Source organism: Rhea americana, unplaced genomic scaffold (genome assembly GCF_003343005.1).
Source record: "Rhea americana isolate MKP2758 unplaced genomic scaffold, rheAme1 scaffold_96, whole genome shotgun sequence".
NCBI lineage: Eukaryota > Metazoa > Chordata > Aves > Rheiformes > Rheidae > Rhea > Rhea americana.
The window spans coordinates 2,843,397-2,864,027 of NW_028187155.1; the positions used below are offsets into that span (position 1 = coordinate 2,843,397).

Here is a 20,631-nt window from a genome sequence, read left to right on the forward strand (position 1 = left end):
GCCTCCTCAAAGGATGAGAAAGAAAACAACATGTGCTTCTGTGCAACAGAAAATCTTTATTGGAATGATATCCAAAGGACCCAGACTTCCGTGTCTGTCGTCCCCCCAAACAACCACGTACAGTGACAGGACATGACAAGAAACAGCTCTGTCTCAGCAAGCCAGGGCAGGCAGCCCTGAAACTTTCACATTATCCCCCGTCTGCCTTCCTGTTCTGACAGAAGGTGTTAGATCATCACACAGCTGCTTTTAGGAGGCAAATAGGAAACTGAGACACCAGCAACACCTGTGCAAGTGGACAAAGGCCCAAGCTCAGGGCAACTGAATTAATGTTTAGTACCTTGGAGAACCTGGTGGGAAGGGGAGGACTTTACAATGGCAGTAGGCTGAATGGTACACACAGGGGCAGCAACRGGAGTTGGGGAACAGCAGCCAAGTAGAAGATCAGGGAAGGTTAAACCTGGAAGGAAGGAACAGTGGAGAGTGATAGTAGGCTRCTGTGGCTCCTATCACAGTCCCTGTTAGACTTGGCTGTAGTGCAGTTACAACGGATGGCATCCAAGTTAGCAGCACAAGAGAACAGAACAAGCTGTAAGACATTAATACCCAAAAAGGCAGCTTGGGGAAAGGCTTGTCTTCATCCTCTGGTCCTGGCAAGTCTTCAGATGCAGTATTTCCAGAAGCAGGCTGAGGAAGGATGCAAAAGAAGGATGTTAGTATCCAGGGTGCTTTTTACAACTTCCCATTCTAGTCGTGGAGTGGGTTTCAAAAGCCCTAGGTCTTAAGGCAATTGGGGTGTTGAGCCACCATCATGGGATTTTTGCACATCTCAATAACCAGCTTTGAGTTCATATAATACTTCTAGGAAGGTGAATCTTTTGGCTTTTTGAAATATAAAGAAAAGGCCTGATATAGTCATTTTTGTGTCACTTGTTTTATAGAGATTTGCTTTTCCTTTTGCTCTGCTTTAGCAATATCAKTTTTTTTTTTCCATCTTTATTGGCCAGTAGTTTTACTGCCTCAGAAGTATGCGCAAGGTTTCTCACTACAGGCTGACTGCAAGAGTTGGGTGGTGACTTGAAGAGACCTAAGCTCATCATGACAAGAAAAGAAAGGATGCCTACAAATTTTTTAAAAATTCCCAATCACTTTCCTACTTTGCTACCAATTGTCCCCAAAATACCACTGATCTCTGTAGGAACTTCCAAGAAAAATAAATTAGGGGAAGATGCAGGTTCTGGTGTTGGAAAAACAACTGTAACACCAGCATGCCCTGTTCTTTGAACCCTGTGCAGGCCACCTGTTATCAATTCTTTGAGAGCTACAAGAGTAAGAGAGGATATCTACCTCGTTTTGAAAGGTTGGATCTTTGGAGAAAGCCTCTGTGACATCTGCAGTGCTCAGGTGTGAGCTCTTCCCAAACTGGAAAGACTTTAGATTAAGGCAGAGATTCRTCTGAGGATCACCTAAGCACTTACACAAAGGAGTTCCCTTGTCCGTTTGGCAGGATGTTAGCTTGCGCATGCAGAGAGCAKCAAAGGTAAAAGCAAAACTAACTTTCGTTTTTAGTCCAGATCAGTCATCAGCGACTTCTGTTCTACAACTATCACTTCTTTGTGAAGGAATCCACTGAAAGTCGGCATTAGCGGCATTGTTCACACGGTTGTCAAGGACAGCCCTGCAGGAGCTCTAGTGCAGCATACTCCTTGAGTCATTGAAAACAGAGTGGACAAATCTTAGAGAAGGTATGGCAATGAGCAATCCTGCCTTGCTGGCAGAGCGGACAGACTGGGGGACCTATTAATATATTAGCTATCTGCATTCTTTGTTGATTTCCACATCCTTTTTTGCTGTTTTTTCAGCAGCATAAATTGCTCCTTTTTCGTCTGTAGGGAGGCAATGACTTTGACAGAGAGGGGAAAAAGCAGTCCACATGCCTCATTATGCCTTCAGCACTAGCTTTGTGCCCAGAGCAAAATGAGAGGCATGCTGAAGGAATGTGTTCATGCACCACCTCCTGGAAAGGCAGTCATTGCCCACATTAACCCTGTGTTAATTCTGCCTCTAGCAGAATCTGGAATTTGAAGACCCACCGAATCTGACCGAACAGCAGGCAGGATTTGGTCTCACAGGGACTTTCTGACCAGCTGTTAAATCAGTCAGTCATTAGCAAGGGATGGCCAGGACTACTAGAAATGCTGCCTGCCTATGGAAGCAGGAAGGACACCAGTGGAAGCTGGCCCCAGCCAACCAGACCCACAGACCAGACTAAGTCAAAACCTACCACGTTTTTTAGGCTGAGATGCTGACAAACTTTCCAAGGCATAGGCCACCTCTGACCCTTCCTCAGTTGAGAGCTGATCCTTCAACTTTTCAAGCTGTTTAAAAACAAATACAGCAGTGAACAAATGCCCCATCAGGAAGAGCTCTGAGCTCTGCAGCTCACTGGAAAGTGCAGTACAGTTCAGGGCAGAATGTACAGACAAGCTGGCTGGCAGTATCACTGGGGAGGACAAGTTCTTCCCTGGAATAGGACCTTTCCAGGAAACTCTGCCTTTGGAGCACTCATGCTTACTCCAATGTTTCCTCTTCTCCTTAGCTGCTTGTTTCAGGGCAGCAGTGTGGTAACCCTCTGCTCCTTCCCTTTGGTACAATCCAAACCCCTATGGAGAGGAGGCCATGCAGAAGGAAACTGTAGCACTAAGATTCACGTCAGTGCTGCCTCACAGGGGTGGGAGGTCCCCAGGCATCCCACCACTGCAGCAGAGAGTGTCACACCTCTATCTGTTCTTCTGAACTGTGGCTCCCGCTCCCTTCCCTCCCTCTGCTCTTGCTAGCTTCCCTTGGTCACAATGGGGAACATCTACAGCATCTCTTCTCCATCTGTAGCTACTCTTCTCTTTTTCCAGTGGACTGGAAATATGACCATCATCTAGACTTCTACTTTGGCAACATCACTCCCAGGAAGTCTGATTTAATATCTCTCAGCTCTGGGCTGAGGGGGTGGGGTAGGAGCTGGGAGCCTCCCATATCTAGCATACCATACTGTTGGTTTTGTCTGGTTTTGTTTTGTTTTTCCAATCCAAATTTGAAATGAAATGAAGTGGACCGAAGGGATCCACATGGACACCTGTATCTGGCCTGAGGGTGAAAAGGGCTTCCGCTATCTGTGGGGTCCGGAGCACAGTGGGAGCCACATCAAAGTTGCTGCATGCTTTTCCATATTCCTGGAACCTTGTTGTAGGATGGGGCTAGCACAGCAGGGCCCTGACCCTGAGTAGGGCCTCCCTCATTAGTCTTATTGTCTGGTGCAGTGTCTATCCCTCCAATTTAAACTAATTACTGGATGCAGAGAGGTGATGCATGCATGGGAAGGCAGCATTATCTCCCCTTCTCCCTCCTTTTTCATCCATTGGGAGTTCCTTCAACAGTTCTTTTCTCCTGGCTTGGCCAGGCAGAGGCAAGAGCTGTCTCAGTCTTTACTGCATTAGGCTATAGGCTATATTAGGCTTTTCTGCCCCTTTATCTTTTCCAGTTTGTGCAGATCTTTAGCCCAGGTTCTCCTTTTTCCTTTGTGTGATACATGCTTATACTGTAGCACCAGAATAAAGAACATGAGGATGTAAAGATAGAAAATAATATAAAAACAATATACACATTTGTTTAGCTGAGCTGTTATTCATGCAACAATGCATATATGCATCTGAGCATTTACTTCTCTCACCTGTTCAAGTTCTTCAAATTTCTTTGCCAGCTCCCAGTCTGCAAGAAAGGACAGGGTAACATCAATATCCACATTGCTTTCCAAAGCTCAAATCAGAAACATTTTCTTCATTTAACCTCTTTAACGGTCAATAATGAAATACCTATCAGGTATCATTTAATCCTGTTATCATTTATCATTTAATTCCTGTTAGTGATCTCCAAACCTATGGTAGCAGAATGATAGAAAATGTAGGCTTTCTCTACTTAATTCTATGAGCTTTACCCTAATTCTCCGTTGTAAGAGAAGTTTCTTTCATCATTCACCAAGGCTTTCATGGGACTGGTTCAACAAGGTTATGTACTGTGTAGAACCAACGCAGGTGAATCTCTTTGTTGCTTTTTGCTGATAACAGCAAATCTATGATGCTGGCATTTCTGTCACTGGCTGTTTATATGAAATCATATTGTTTCCTTTAAAACTTGTTTATCCTCATATTACCCATGTGGGCAGAAGCCTGAAGACACAGACTTAGCCTAGCATAACTCAACGCCTTTCAAGTGAGCAAACTTCAGAGTAGGCAGAGTGTAGCACCAGGAGAAGTAATGTACCAGTCAATGCATGGATTTCACACTTCTAAATGTTAGGGGAGCACAAGAAAATTATAAATTGGACAAAACCCTGTTCTTTAAATCCCCTTCAGCTACATCTGCCCCAAGAAAGGAGGAAGGACAGAGTACAACGTTTAATTGCATGTATTACAGCTCACCGCAGTCATGCTGTAGTAGGGATATCTCGTATGGGCTCATGGGAGCTCTGTGCCTAAGAGCTCTCTCTATCTGTCCTCCCTTGGACTGGGGGAAGCAGCTGTCAAGTCACTGGCAGTGGAGGAGCTTGCTGCTTCCTCTAGCTCGTTCACCCTCCCTTCTCTGAGCAGGGGCTAGGATTAGGGGGCAGCTTCTTAGATCAGACTTAGAGACTTCAAAGCTGAGCAGTGCTGCACTAGACTGTCAAAAACCTATGCAGATGGCTGAATAAACTGCCCTGAGACAGCCCATCGAGGATTGGGAGGAGTTAGGTTGCCTGTGGACTCAATCTGAAACCTCCATCTGAACAAAGAGTCTAGACTAGCAATAGGAAAAGCTGCAGGAAGGGACATGGGATTTCTCACTCCTGAAAACTGAGGTACCTTATTTGAGATACCTGATATCAGACTGATGTTGAAACAGTGAAACTACTGGAATAAGACAGCTGAAACAATGGAAAGCACCACCATGGGATGGGCTCAGTCAAAATTCCCAGTCAAAGCTGAATGAAGACTGTGGCAGTTTTCTTGGGCAGCCAGGGGAATGCAAAGTGATCAGTTGTCTTCGAATGCCAGTTTACAAAAGAAACATAAAAGTAAGCAGAAGAGCCAAGAAAAARTTAAAGAATGTCCCTGCTAGACCCCACATGAAAGCTAAAAATTCAAGACCTGGAATTGCCTCCTTTGTCTGCTCAGTGGCTGCAGACATTGGTCTGGATCTCCAAAGGGATTTAGGCGTCTAATTCTCCTGATTTCAGATAAGACTTCAGCACACAGACACATTGCCAAATCAGGCTTTTTCTTTTTGCATTTGAAACTGAACAGAAGGGTTCCGAAAAAAAGAGCTGACTGCATTCTCAGCTTCTCTTTCAAGAAGGAAACAATTTAATTGAAAGATTCTGAATATTGTCTGATAGATAYTCATAAAACAGGAAAAGTAACAGTTCTTAGAAAAATGTATTATATCATGGCTTGATTTGAGAGTCAATATGGTGCTGGGAGTGGACATGGGGCTCCATTCCTGGCAGTGCCAGAAACGACCTCAGGCAGGTTCCTCTTAAACATGTCTTTACACATCATTAAGGTACAGACTAACAGTCCTGTACCTCTACAAGTGGCAAGTGCCACTTAAGAGCTTGTTGATACTATTATTTTGCACATTTTAACCTCTTTCAGAGTTTCAGTTGCCTATTTTGGCTCAACTTTGCACAAACCGTAAGCTTGGCCAATGACAGCTATGAATAGAAAATGAACAGTGGTTGAAATTTGGAACAGATTATCTTAGGCAGGGGGAAGGAAACTAATTTATGGATGATGCCTTGAGAAACTGCCTGCTCTAAATCCTCTGTCTGTGCTTTGCTCGGAGATTCATTATATTGAATTGTCTGGCATAAAATGCAGTCTTTCCTCTAGGAATAATAAGTGCAATAATCCATAAACCAATCATAAAAATTTCATTTTTTGAATGCATGTCTTTTACAAGAAGAATGTCTTTGTTAGTATGAGGACTTGATTTATTTGTATTTATCATTTAGCCACTGCCTCACTGCATTAACAAGGGGCTGGGAAAGAGCACTAAGTGATTTGATGTATTGGATTTTCATGACACAGTTTCTGCTGGGCCCCTCTCTCTTCTGTTTTTATAGGACAGAACAGCTTCTTGCTCTGAGACTACCACATATTGCCCAAACTCTTCCCTGACTTTGGTGGCCGTGGGAATAGCTGACCTCCATAATCCATGTGGAGTTTGTGATTGTAATGCCTAGTGTCATGGAAAGTCCAACTTCCTCTTCAGTGAGCCTGAGTCTGGAGCCTGTTGTAACATGCAAAATGGCCTTAAATTTGGCATAAGGACAGACAGGAAAATCCTATATGTGCCCTGTCTTTGTCCTCTCTGCTGCATGGGAAAAGCTCATTGTCTGACCCTCTTCCACCAGTAACAATTACTCCAGCTCAGGTGGGAGCTTCTGGTGCAGTTATCCGAGCTTACACCTGACCCTAATGGATCTCTGTCTTATGCTGTCTTCAAAAACGTTAGCCTCCTGTGTGCTCAAGAGGTGACAACCTGACACTGATTTGTATCTCAAAAGCACTATGGCTATGTGGTGGGGGCAGGCGGAGCTAGCCTAAGCCCTAAACAATATTCAGCATTTATCCCAGGGATGACAGGGGTGCAGGGACTCAACAGCATCTCTCTTCATTATTAGTCRTGCCACATACATACACATGCTTCATTGGCAACTCAGCACTGAGTGTCAGAGGATCTAGGTTGTACATTTTTGGACAGTTTTGCATTGCATTGCAAAGTCAGGTCCAGAAGCCCCAGGAGGCAGAACACCTGCTGTTAATCAGATATAGGCAGCACACTGAAATGCAGAAGCTAAACTCTCTCTGTTTTCTGAGCAGTCTGTATTTGCTAGCAAACTCAACACATAAGGAGCAGGCTCCTTGCATTCATGTGAGCACAGCTGCAGGAAGCTGAGATCTCCATCCCTTTCACTTACCAATATTTTCTGGTCTTTGCCATGCAAGTTTCTTTTTAAGAAGCAGAGTCAGCAGTGTGTCCTCATGATTTGTGTCTTCTCCCTCCGGATGCACTCGGTTCTCTGCAGCACATAAAACACACTTCTGTCAGTCCCTARTGCCAAAAAGGATGGACCCTTCAGCCCCCAACATTAAAGCAAAAATTAAAGCTCAGAAGTAGAAGGAAAATGTCTTCTGTCTTTCCCAGAGTGGAAGAAGCTTGAGGGAAATGCAAGGTACGTGAAGGCAGAACAAAATTTCTGGCCAGTAAGGTCTGTGCACTAAAAGGGTGCAGGATGGGAAAACCCTCCCTGCCAGCTCTGGGCTGCTGGCCAGTCCCAATGTAACGTCATCAGTATGACTGGCTGCAGTGAGCTGAAGACATCACCCAGATTTAGAGAATCCCAGCCCCCTCTGCAGGGTGGATGTACTCAATGTCTTTGCAAAGCCGGTCACTAACTCATGGGATGCTTCTCAAAATTATGAGTGCTCCTCAGACTCACTTCGTCCGTCTTCCTAGGGCCAACAAAGGTGGGAACTAGGTCCCCACTGGAGCTGATATATGTGTAGCATAACTGAAGAGCTCTGCAGCCCCACAGGCTAGCCTTGTGCTTGGTCTGTTCTGGGAGCTAATCTATCTGTCTGCAGCGGTACTGAAGGATTCTTCCTGTGCATAGCTGAAGTGTAGAGGAAATTAAAATTAGATTTTTTTCCCCCCTCCCCCTGAGAAAACCTCTTATGGTAGCTGTAGGCCATGCATAGATCTCCTGTTTTCCACGAAAATCTTCCCCAGGCTGCTGTCATAAAGCAATTTTGGCCTCTCTGTGAGGCCCCTTTATAGAGCTTGCTTGATTTTTTTTCCCTAGTGGTTGTGGCTATGCCCTCAAAAGTGGTTGAGAAATCAGCGGTTTAGCAGTATCCAATGGACATAGGGAATCASACTCTATCCAGAGCTCTGAAAGCTCTCAAAGACCCTGCCAGCTCTGTCRTACAGGTTTCCAGGATCATCTAACATTTGCATGTCACATTCATCATTGAGAGGGGCAGGCTAGGAGCCAGACTTTGCAGGGAGAATGGTCATTCCCCAAAACTTTTGCTCTGAATACCACCTCCCCACACTCAGACCCCACAAAACCTTAGAAGATGCCTGTGGCATTCATGGGAAGGGCAAGAAAATGATGCAGAGAGGCATTTTTGGAACATGTGTTCACTCCCTTCAAGGAGGCGAGAAGGAAGAATTTGGACTTCTGTAACTATCTACCCTATATATCTGTAATGAGATGAAGACAGAAAGAGACACATGAGACAAGAAAATGTAACAGATGAGCCTGAAGGATGCTCAAGACTGTGTGAGAATCAGCCCCATTAACTACAGTCACATAAATCCTTAGAAGCAGAGGTGTCCTGGCCAAAATGGTGGTCCAAGCACTTGGCCAACTCACCACTGCCTAATGCTGCAGCTAAAGCTGATGATCCTGATTATGATCTCAAGAAACAAACCAGGGGAAGTCAGCAAAGCTGCACGCCAAACAAAAATTGCAGTTAGTGTGGTGTGCTCTAACCCGCTTTCATAAGCTTGAAAAGTAGTTATGATTTTCAAATAGTTATTTTTAGTCATTTGAGGGATTTGCTACAGAAAAAACAATATAAACATGCTATGAAAAACTAAATGGCAGCAATATTTAGCTAGAGTGGCCTCAGGAATGTTTTGGTTGTCATTACAAAAATAAATAGGTGATATAAGAGGAAAAATCATTTGAAAAGCAACATGTTATTTTCTAGCCTATATTTAGCTGCTCTGATTTTTTTTTCTACTGCCAAGTCTCTCTAAGAAGGAAGATTAATGATTGACATTTCCCTGCAGAATAAGTCCAAGCTAAGATTAATTTAAATTGTGGGAGAAGAAGATATAAAAAGAAGTTTCCTGAATAAAGAAAGTTCAGCAGCACCCTACCACTGACATTTATGAGCTGTCAAATCTCATATGGTACATACTAGAATTGTTATTCTCCAATATTGTAATATTTTTCCTTGGAAATTTTCTTTCAGGAAAGAAAGAGGTACTCCTGCCAGCCAGATTTCATCAGATCAAGTATTTTTACTGATAATGGAATATGTCACACAACCAATGCAAGACCAGAAGGACAACTATAGGTCATGCTAATATGAGCAAGTCTTTAGGTAGCACCCAGGTTAATTGAGTGTTCAAAGTTGATTTTATTTCCTTTCATGGGTAAAGTGTTGTAMAACCGTGACAAGCAGCAAGCAAAGCAAAAAGATAATCACCTACCTGGATCAGCTAGTCTGTATTCCAGCTTACCTTGTAGTAAATAAGGCTCTCCACATGTAGATGGGACRTACACAGTCATGGTCAAGATGGTTAGCACTCCAAGGGACAGCGGGACAGACCACTTCTTCTCCATGTTCCCACCACCCAGAAGCATTCTTCCTTCAGGCACGGTGGAGGACTTCAGTGCAACCCCGTGCCAGATGAGCTCACTTTTAAAAGGCAGCGGATGTGCCGTGATTGCAAATGGCCTTTGGAGGAGGGGAGAAAAAAAGTCTCTTGAGATATAATTCAACCTGTCAATATGATTCACTCCCTTGGGAGTGGACAGAACAAACCAGTAACAGACGTCAGATGGAACCTGTTCAATATATCTCGTATCAGACTGATCTAATGAATTCTGATGTTCCCAGAGGCATGCACTGTCCATGCATGTTGATATACAATCTATACATAGATACATTAAAATATTTTTTCAAGGCTGTTGTTTTAATGGAGTTTAAACATGAAGACTCCCACATAAGCAAGGAAGATTTTGTCTAATGTACAAGTTGCCATACGTCACCAGTTTGGACAGAATCACGTTAATGGGTTTTTGTAATTTATCATCATGCTTTCTTGTGCCTTTATTAATTAACATGAGATGGAATGAGTGCTGAAATGGTGGGAAGCAGAGAGGCAGAGTTCTTTTCATTTAACTGATTGGGGGATATTGAGCATGTCTCCTTCACAGTGACTTACAGCTTTGCCAATGGGAAAAGTATCACACCTTATTTTGGGATTGTGTCTGAGTAGGGGAGTTCAGATTTGGCAGCAGATATGGAATACCTCAAGGATGGACAACTACCTCCAGTTTTGTCCAAGAGAAAAAAACAATGATGGTCAGATACAGTTCTGCTTGCACAGCTGTATTTTATTAGTTTAGAATAAAGCATTGAGGCATGTTGCACCTAACTCCATGTTTGTTCTAAGGCTATGACCTCTTGATTTGGCTTCTATTTGTTGCCTGTCCATCTCTATGCATAAAGACCTGCTACTAGSATGCTATTACAACCTTACCAAGAGAAATGCTGTAAGAATAGCAGTGCTGAACTTTGTTCTTCACTTCTGCTTCTTGTGCCAATCACGATCTGCAGAACTGAGTCATCTGTACTCCCCTTTGGCCAAGCACCAACTTGTACATACACTCCTAGTGAATCACCTCATGTGCTTTTCTGGCACCTCATCATGCCAGATTACCCAACATAGCTGCATCTGATGGTACCTACATTTCTTCTTAACTCAAAGATAATATCATTTACATATTTGGACTTTTGACTTGTGGTCCCAGTTCTGCCAAGGACTTGCAGTGGACCTAGGATGGCTATAGGAAGACTAGATTTTTAATATCACTTTTAATATTTATTTGTTAGTAAAAATGTGGGGGGGGGAATGTGGACTACAATTTTTTTTCCAAAAAGTGTCTATGAAAAGTAATGAGATGCTTCCATGAAGGAGTACTTTTCTACTGAGGAAATATTCAAATTTTTTCCTCCAAATACATATCGATAAAACAAACTTTTCTTTCCTGACGGTCTTGAGAACCAATGATCAACCAGCTGAAGTACTTCCTTTTCCTTTTTCATCATCTCTAAAGTTCTTTTTGGACAAGAGGACACTTACATCCTATCAGGATACTTTTCCAGCCATCTCAGGTTCCCTAAGTCCACCTCAGACAGGACTCCAAGGTTGATGATAGTAGTTCTGACTCAAAACCAAACTCTTAGGAAAGATCAAGTCCAATTTTGCTTGGTATTAATTGGTTTTCCAGGTCCCTACTAATCTGTTTTCAGATCTGCTGTGAAATTGGCTTTGCACTGATAYAAACAGTCGATTTCCCCACCTCATACAAGCTCATGCAGAATCTGCCAAATCTCTGACCAGCTTTTTGTACCATTGGCTGTGAGGTGTCATGGGCAATTGGCAGCATCTTGCAGGAAAATAAGCTATTCCCCGGGATTTTCTCTTTCATTGCAGAGTAACTGCAGTTCTGCATCATGGCTGCCAAAAGGATGGTTCAATCCCCAAAGCAACTTGCATATGTAGTGTTGACATTCCATCCAAACGAGGGCTCCGGGTAAAGTGAGGGACGTATTTCTACTTTTATATACTAGAAGGGAGATTACTAGATGYTATATGTGGAATTCTCTGAGTGAGTGGGCGAACAGATATCTAACAGCCAGCTGCCAGACACTAGCGAACTTTYTGAATTTGTTGCAGCTATGAGATGGTTGATTCCAAGTGACGGGCTTCTGTAAGATTCCCACCTGGAAAAAGTCTTTACTGCTAGCCTATCTGYCCAGTTGGTGGGAAAATTATTACATTTTATTTTTATTACATATTTTAATCTCAGTAGAAAAACAACATAGTCACCACATTTCCCTGATTACTTCACTTAGTGATAATGTCACCACTGGCCACCTACATTTACAGCTCAAAGATAACCAGGAACTAAAATTCRGAGCTCCATCTCTAACTTTTATGGTTCTAACGTGTCTTCAGGTTGAAGTTCTCTTCTCATAAATCTCTGCAAACTTCAAGTAATATTTATRAAATAAAACTGGAAAATTGAGAAGGCTGGACAAAAACAACCAATCTGGAGGGTGAGAATGARGAAGACTTGGTCTAAGAAGATTAGATTCCACTAAGATCTGCTGCAGCAGCTCTTGTGTCTGGAGGAGGTGATTGTGTATGCAAAGGCTCTGAGGGCACTGGTAGGCCTTAATGGCCCTGACCAGCATCACCTGGGACCTCCACCCACATCCTCTACCCATAGGCCCAAGAGCCTTATTTAAGCTCAGCCCTGGGCTTTTATTCCCTGTCTAGGCTGTGTTTTAGGAGTGTTGGTTTTTATCTTAGCTACAGCTATGCCTGTCTGTGGATAATGCTGATCTGGGCTCTGATGTGTAGGGTGACTTCCTGGCTTGACCTTACATCTGTCCCATCACTGTGAACCTGCCTGGTGACCATTGGGCTATCTCTGACTGTGGTTGCCATCAGGCCTGATTGTGACCAGTGGACTGACTTCTCTACTTGACCTCAGATCTGCCTCATCACACAAACTTATCTGGGATCTTGGTCAGACCTGGCCATCATCTCCTGGTTTGCCCTGCTCACCTTACTCAGGTACTGAGGGATAGGACCCTGGCTGGTGAGACCCCTACCTAACGCCTGTGTTAGTGTGCTCAGCTCCCCATTCCTTAGGGAGCAGCTGGCCTATGCTGCTCCCTGACAATATTTTCAACTCTATGCACTGATTTCTTCTCTCTGTCCCTTGCAAAGACAATAACTTAGCAGGCCTTGGGTTAATGAGCTTAAGTATGTGATACAAAATTGAGACTTCTTGAAGCCAGTATGAGTTGTATTGTTAATTTTAATGAAGATAGGACAGCTCCTAGGAAAGATGCAGTTCCCAAATAACCTAACCTTGGTTTACTCCAAAACAGTGACACTTAATGCTTCAGAGTAAACTTCAGGCAAGAAGTCAACATGCTTCTCAGGTGTTTTGTAAGATGCAGGAGGCAATGTTGAGCTACTGAAAGCAGGAGAACCTCAAGGGATGCTTTCCCATAGCCAGCTTGGGGTGTCAGGCTTCAAAACTACTCTGTATGCTATGTGTTTTAGGTCTGAAACAGGGAGGATGTACTTCTCTGCTTCATTTGTTCTTGGGAAGCTCTAAAAACCTTTGTATGTAGCATGTATTTCAGGTGAACCTCAACAGCACCCATGGGCTTTGCTGTGGTTTTATAGTCTCTATTTAGCTATTATTGGATTCCCAAAGCAAACATTCTGCTGTAGAGGATGTTACAGGAAATAATCTTAGGGATGGGAGCATGGGGTGTTTTTAACTCTGTCCTGCAGCCTCTGCACCAAGGATGGGACCTGGCTGAAACCAGGTAGCATTGGCTAGTGGAGGTAGATTTTTATGCTGCGCTATGAGGCAGGAGTTTTCCTTTATGTACTACCTTCTCATTTAGAGCCTTTCTAAGACAAGGATGGGTAATGATAAATGAATTTGGAAAAGAGGAGGGGATAAGCTCAGTAGAGCGAAAGGCATTCTGTGGATTTAACATCCCTGGTAAAGAGCGTAGGAGTTTGGGAGCTTATAGCAATCTAGAAAGGGGAGGCCCTGTGGAGTACCTGCTTTTGGGAAGGTGGTAGCTACCTTGCTCCCTGGCCTTGGCTCACTCCTTGCCAGTGATTCACAGTGGACTTTCCTATCCTATCATGTTCTTTCCCCTCTCCCATCCATTCAGATACCCAAGCAACTGTCTGTTTTTTGCAGTCAAGTCTTTCTCTTTTCCTTGATATTTGTCTTTCTTGATCTTATTGTTGTAGGATCTGATAGCCTTTGTCTTTTCTGTCCATGTTTCTATTGCATCTCTCTACCTCTCCATGTCCCTAAAAATGCTCTTCACCTGATAGGAATCAAAGCAGAAAGTGCTGAAAAAACACCCTGTTCTCTTCTGCCTAATCCCTGATACATTTAATACCTGATTTCTTCCTTGCCTCCACCCTGGGGTATACCTGAGAGAACAAAACCTRTTCCAGTCGCATTATTCAAAGCACCACTGGAAGGCGCTCAGATACTCTGCTGGTGAGTGTGGTGCAAACTCTCTGACAGAACCTCTTGACTGCTAAAAGGCATTAAAATAATGTGCACATAAGCCAGAGAACAGCCCCCCTCGTAGTTCCCTGAGCGGGAATGCATAATGGGGAGGGAGACATAGTTATTATAAAATGAGATTCTCTGTTCCTCAGGGGACTATTAAAACCAGTCAATATTTATGAAGCTTTTAGTCTGACTCATGCAATTTGTTTGCCCCTTCTACGTGCTTGTCTTTGGGACTTGGCTGTTGCTCAGCATGTTACTGCTGTAAAATTAGATGCTATGGTCTAACTGTCTCATTTCTTAGAGGTGGAAGAGGGAAAGGTTCAAGGCAGGGTATAAAACTGTTCTACTTGTTGCCTCACTGCATGCAAGCAAGGGTGCAGAGGGAAGTATCACCTGCTCCCACCAGAAGTGAATCACACTAGAGAGAAGCAGTGCCTTGTGATAAAGGCAGAGGAGGGGTAAGAAGTGCASTTGGGCTACCTGCCTGGTTTTCACCCCAATTCTGAGGCTTGTCAGGGAGATARATAGCTTCTTGGAGAACTAGTCTGCTCCAACACATTCCCCTGAAGTCAGTGAAAACCTGAAAGAGTACTGCAGGAGTGCAGAGGCATCGGATGTGGGAGGAAACAGCCCYGTGCCAAGAATCACAGAGCAGAGAGGCAGTGGTGGTACCATTCAGTCAGTCCTCAGTCCTGAGCTGCAGCACCTCCTCCTGTCTGCCTTTCATCCCTACTGACCACGGATGACTTGGCTGAAGTTGCTGGCAAGTTAATGAAGGCAATGTAGAAAATTTTTGTCCTGTGAAGTATGCTGTGATATGTTGGCTTCAAAGTAATTTTTTAACTGAAACTGAGTAATTAGTTAACTGAAAAAACAGGATGGGAGGGTGGAAGAGAGGTGACTTTACATAAATTAAATAATTGTTCAGAGTAGACCCTAGCAGAGGTTTTTTTGTCATGTGTGAACTGTATTGACTTCAGCCTCAATCAAACTGTCTCTAACAACAAAATGCCTTGAAGTTTCATGCAAGTAGTAGAGACTGAGTACTTGCTTGCATTCACTTACATGAACTTGCATTTCATGCAAGCAGGTAACTGAGGTCAAGTGCCCCCCCCCACACACACACCATTTCTTATTTGACTGCTTATGCTTCCATTGACAGGGCTTGCAGGCAGTTGCCTGTGGAGCACTAACATTATGCAGGTTTTGTTCTTTTGACGTGTGAGAATAAATGAAATCACATGATACACAGCAGGTAAGAAAAGAGTAAAATAGCAAATACCTGTTACAGTATTAACCTAACCTTTTTCTTGGTAGAGGTGCTTTCTGGAAGGTATTTGACCTCTTTTGCYGGTGTGAAACTTGACTCTGTAATCACCAGATGCTTCATAGGCCTTGTTTCCTTTGCAGAGTGAGGAGAATCACTAAAACTATAACCCTTGCAATTGTATATGTAAAACTGCAGGCACAGATGCAACCCTACTGGCACACTGCAGCTTCCAGGGCGGTCTATACAAACATCTGATCTGTGCATAAAACWGAGCTGCTTGCAACATGAGATCTGACTTCTCCAGGTTGTATGGGTTCTCTCCAACTTAAGTCTAGAAAAGCCTTGTTTTGTAACACTGCATTTTGTTTTTTTTTCAGTGCCCCTAGTTATGTTAAAAGCAGATACATACTTAGTTTCCTTTTTGTTTCATCGTTTGCAACCAGCCCATTCATAATGCCCTGGCGTCCCTGATATGTTTTATAATACTTTTATCCTTGCATGCCCCTGTTCTCCTTGCCCTTCAGGGAGCCTGAATTCCCACAAACACTGTTCAGCTACCTAAGGAGATTGCACACCTGCTTCTGGTTGCTTGTTGCCAAGTGCTATAATGCTTGCTGCCTCTCACCAACCTGCTCTGGCACAGTGCTTAATACATCTCCTAAAGTGTATCTTTGATTATGTGGAAAAGCAAGGGTGTTAAYGAGGCAGGTCAAAGCAGGGATGGGGAGGGAGGTAATGTGTCCCACTCAGGTGTGAGGGGAAAGCCAATCCCTTGGCAGCAGTCACCACTGATCTGTTTTTAGATACAGGCTTGTGTGACACCTGACGCTTAGCATCATGAGACATAGAATGAATTTTTTTTCCATCCCTTTACATAGATCATTAACTGATGTGTATGCTTCTCCCTATAGGATAATGATCCTATCTATTCCCACAGTGGCCTCACCCACTGGAATTAGCCTTGCACTCATTAAGGAAACCTTAACAAAAACTCTTCTGCYGAAAGTGAACATCTTGATGAAGCCTAATTTATTTCACAGTTGTTGCTATCCTGTTGACCTAAAATGACAACATGACACTTGGAGAGGTGCCCAGTTTATTTAAGAGGCATGCACAAACCACTTCTGCTTGCCTGTAGAAAGAATTGAGTGGTATAAAGCCCTCCTAACTGCTGGTCCTAAGCCTTTGCCTGTCAGCCTTTGGTAAGGTTGCATCTGGTGCACAGAGTCTGGGTATGCTCCTGGGTATGATGTGCCTCAGGTGTTTGAGGGCCAGAACGAGGCATCTGGAGGCACCTAGKGAAGGTCCTGGGATTTCTTGGGATTTAAGACTTTCCTGGTGGCACAGTCCTAGCTGCAGTGCCATCTCTGAGCCCCTACCCACAGCTGTTCTGTGGACCACATACCTCATCGGGGGGGGAGGGGGAAGGATGGGTGTTTGTCCCTTGTACCTGTGGTCCACCATGGAGAGTGGATGCTGTGTACCTACATGCACGAATACTAGAAAGCATGGAGCTGAACTTTTTGGAGGTGCATGGTGTGATGACAAGGGCCACAAGTTATAGCAAGGGAAAGTCCAACTGGATATAAGGGTTTTGGGGGGAGGGAAGGGCAGGGGAAGGAATTGCAAAGGTAAGAATGAAACAGGGGCCCAGAGATTGTGAGTTRCATCCTTGGAGACTTTTCAGAACTTACTTGGATGAGTCCTGAGCAACCTGATCAAATTTTGAAGCCCTGTTTTGAGCAGAGTGTTGGAATAGAGCCTTGCAGATGCCCCTCCCAACCRAAGTTATTTCATGAAATAGAAGTTCCAAGTACTTGAGCTCAAATTCTGATTCAGCTTCCCAGTACCTTTTGTTTTGGGCAATGAGATRAGCTTGTCTTCAGACAGAAGCTCTTATGGGATCCAGTATCTGCTCTCTCAAGATTGAAATATTGTCTTATTAGCTTAAAGGGAAGGGGCTTTAGCAGGATTAATCTACCCACTACAGTGTACTAGATACCATACGATTTGTACAGGAAAAGTTGGTCTCAGTCTGGCAGAGCAAAAATTTTCCATATTTTTTTACCTAGAAGCAGCAGCTTTTACTCACAAGWGTGAGTCAGGAGAGTGATCTGAGATCTACCCTAGTGATAAACCTGCTGGGAACATGAGACCTGATTATGCAGTGGTAGTGTCATTAGTAACAAACTTCTCAGATCCTGTTTGATTCTCATTTCTAGTCCTCCTGTGGCTGTTCTCATGTTCATTGTAGTTAAATTTGAAACCTTTGGTACTCTTCATGCACTCTTTGACTGATTAATGCCATCTATCTGTCTTGGATTTCATATGAATGTCTCAAAATCAAGCTAAGATTAGAGTAATCCTATGTCAAGAATGCAAAGGAAACACTATGTTTGTGTAGGATCCTGCCTTAGGCAACTGTGACAAATCCTGATCACAAACTTTTTGCTCTTCTTGTCCCTCCAAAGAGCCTGTTCCAGCCTTTCTGTGCTCYGATAGAAACTTTCTCCTTGTTTCCAACACCAAAAAAATGGCTTTTACATTGTCTGCCTAAAGTTCTCTGGGTCCTGGCAGAGCTCACAATCTCATTGCTGTCCATGAGTTTCAGTGAGTATTGCAAGAAAAATAGCACTGCATAATTAAAGGAGGTGAGGCAGGACGTAGAGCCACATGATTAATACAGTGGAAAACTAARCATAGTAGCCTCAGGAACTACTCTACTCTGACTCTAATATCTCATATCAAGCTCTTTAACAAAGTTACATGTAGTAGCACATACTTCTCCTAATAGCAGCCAAAGTCATGCTAATCCAACATGGTAGTTCTGGAGTGCAGTACAGATTTTGAGTAACTTATGCTGGGTTTGGCTTCAACCAGGTAAATTAATGATAGAAATTCATTGCTGAAGACTGGAGCAAAGAGCTATCAACATAGTCTGAGACCCAGGATTGCTGCCATCGATGACTTAAAAGTTAAATTCATAAATGTAAATTGTGATGCTAGCTTTGCCTTAAAGCTGCTATGTAAATGCTAATGTTTCAGGCTYTCGATTTTTGCTATTTTAGATTCAATACCTTATCCAGAGAGGAGGGAAGAAAACTGTATTTCAATTTTGGAAAGCCATGACCTGTRTTAAACTTATGCTATCTATGCCACTTATCTTCCTGGTTCTTCAGTCTCCTCTTTTGTCTTCACTTTTGTCCAATAAGTACTTTTTCCATGATTAAAAACCTTGGATGGTAAAGAGTGGAGAATGTTCAGAGGAATATCACATTGACTTAATAAAAACCCAGACTTGGGAGAAATGGGTAACAGACTTTCAAGTTCTTCCTGTGCATGGAGCTGACTGTAACAAGGGGATTATCTACAAGCAATCCGGTCATACCACTTGTGTTAGATGCAGCTGCTGCTGAATGGCAGAGGGATTAGAGGAAGCTGCTAGGCAGAGCAGAGACTGATAGGAGATAATCTGTTTGAGCTGTCCCCTTGGAGGGACAAGATTCTGACTAAACACCATATGTGTGAAGGACTGCCAGTACAGCTGGAGTGATCTAGGATGCCACTTTATTCCTGGTAAGAGTACCATGGTCCTCTAGGCAGAGGCCTGTCAGACCTCAGACTGAGTCTTTYCCCAGACAATTTATTTAATGTGTTTGCTTTTTAATAAAATGGAGATATTATTCCCTTCGCTGGTTTTTGGAGATTTTGCTTTCTGCTACAGCCCCCTCCCTACTTGTCAACAGAGCAGGCACTGGGACTCGGGTTATCTGGAGGGGCAGAGCCTCCCTGGGGTCTCTTAGGGAGAGGAAGTGGGAAATGGGCTCAGCCTTCCTCTCCCCTCCTGCTCTTTGGGGGTGTGCTGGGAAGCCTGACACAGACCCATGGGAAGAGAGTTCCTCTTGGCTGAGGGGTTGGAGAGAGGCATCTGATCCCACCAGTGAAACAAGAACCATGGGACAATTAGGATAAATGCTGGAGGTCACTCATGCCGAATGTGGTAATACAGACTTTGTCTGCTTATATGCTCCAGGTGAGGTACTTATTTACAGTCAAAACACTAAACAGGGTCTGCCAGAGTGACTCACCATTCTCGGCAGAGCCTGGAGGGGCTTAGGCATTGCTAAACCCTAAGTCCTCCTCCTCCTATGTCCTACATTTCCCCAGAGGACATCTCCTTGCACTGTTTCTTTGCTTCTGGAAAAAAAAATGAATTACCTGTCGCACACAGGTTAAAGAGAACAAAGTTGGACTGCGGCAGTGAGCCTTCTTTCCCCACCTGCTCCTTTTGCTGAAGGTTGGACCTAACCTGTGCTGGGCAGGGTGTTGCTCAGGTTCAAAGGCCCTCTCAAGCTGCTGCTTTGTGTGAAGCTCCTGTGGGCTCCTTGCCCAGAAATCTCTCAGCTGTGCTGCCCTTCCTGATGTTGCCTGCTTGGCTTGCAAGCATTAGCCACGTGATGTGCCTATCCCAACAAACTTTTTCACGTATGATTTAATTTCCTTCCCTGAAGGGAAGTACGCGTTAGCATGCAATAGCAGTGATAACTCCTGGGCTCATCTGAGATTTGACCTGGATGTGTTTTTATTTCCTAGTTTGGTGGAAAAAAAATACAAATACTGTTTATAAGATCACTATGAGGGGAGGGGAAAAGGTGGGGTAAGATGTAAACAGGAAGGCTCTGGCACGGAGTTTTGCAGGTTTGGCACAGTGCAGCTCACCGAGCACCCAAATGCCCAGGTGAGCCAAGCAGAGTACTCGGAGCTTTCCGAGTAATTTGAAAAGCTGCTCTCAGAGCAGCAACGAGTCTGCAGGCTGTAACGGAGCTGGTGCTCGGAGGGAACCCGAACCCGGGAAGTCAGTCCACTCYGACCACAGCTGCCTGCAAACCAGAAATCATCGCGCTGCCCTCGGAGAGCGGCTCCTGAAGCCGCCAGCCCTCTCGCACCTCCAGGAAAGAGGGAAAACGAAAATAAATGAATAAAGCCGGGGCGCTTGGAGGCTGCCCTCCTCGCTGAGCTCCTTCTGCGGAAGCGCTGCTGGAGAAGGGGAAGAGAGAGAAAAAAAAATAATAAAAAGGAAAACAACCCCGAAGCGGGGAGCCCCCGGACCGGGGGCGGCGGGCGCAGCCCCCGCCCGCCCGCGCCGCTCCGCCCCGCTCCGCCCCGGCGGCTTTCTGTCCCCTCTCTCGCGCCGTACGCCCGGGCGGCTACAGCGTATCCATCCGCGGGCAACTTTGTAGCGCGGGCGCGGGCGGCGCCGCCGCGGCTCCGGCTCCGGCTCCGCTGCGGGGCTCGCCCGGCCCCCCCGCACCGCGCTCAGCATGGCCGAGGTCGGCATCGACCAGTCCAAGCTCTCCAAAGTCAAAGAAGGTAGGATGCCGCGCGGGGC

At 44.5% G+C, this 20,631-nt stretch overlaps 2 protein-coding genes across 5 annotated transcripts in view; one reads left to right on the plus strand and one right to left on the minus strand.

The window, feature by feature from the left end:
- Positions 1-661: 661 nt before the first annotated feature.
- Positions 662-9,475, minus strand: UTS2B (urotensin 2B). Of its 3 annotated transcripts, none has more exons than XM_085325085.1 (5): positions 9,352-9,475; positions 7,013-7,114; positions 3,725-3,762; positions 2,288-2,378; positions 662-687 (listed from the first exon to the last, which is right to left on the minus strand). In XM_085325085.1, exons 1-5 carry the CDS (start codon positions 9,473-9,475, stop codon positions 662-664), a joined length of 381 nt encoding a protein of 126 aa, XP_085181211.1. The 3 variants fall into 3 exon arrangements, with proteins under 3 accessions (XP_085181211.1, XP_085181210.1, XP_085181209.1); XM_085325084.1 differs by having other exon boundaries at positions 2,285-2,378; XM_085325083.1 differs by having other exon boundaries at positions 2,285-2,378; positions 9,322-9,475.
- A 10,960-nt stretch (positions 9,476-20,435) lies between these two features.
- CCDC50 (coiled-coil domain containing 50) overlaps positions 20,436-20,631 on the plus strand; it is a 41,726-nt gene continuing 41,530 nt past the window's right edge. For both annotated transcript variants that reach the window (XM_085325181.1, XM_085325180.1), the window contains exon 1: positions 20,436-20,612. In XM_085325181.1, the coding sequence (XP_085181307.1) occupies positions 20,564-20,612 (49 nt within the window). In that variant the 5' untranslated portion in view covers positions 20,436-20,563. The remainder of the gene's footprint in view (positions 20,613-20,631) is intronic.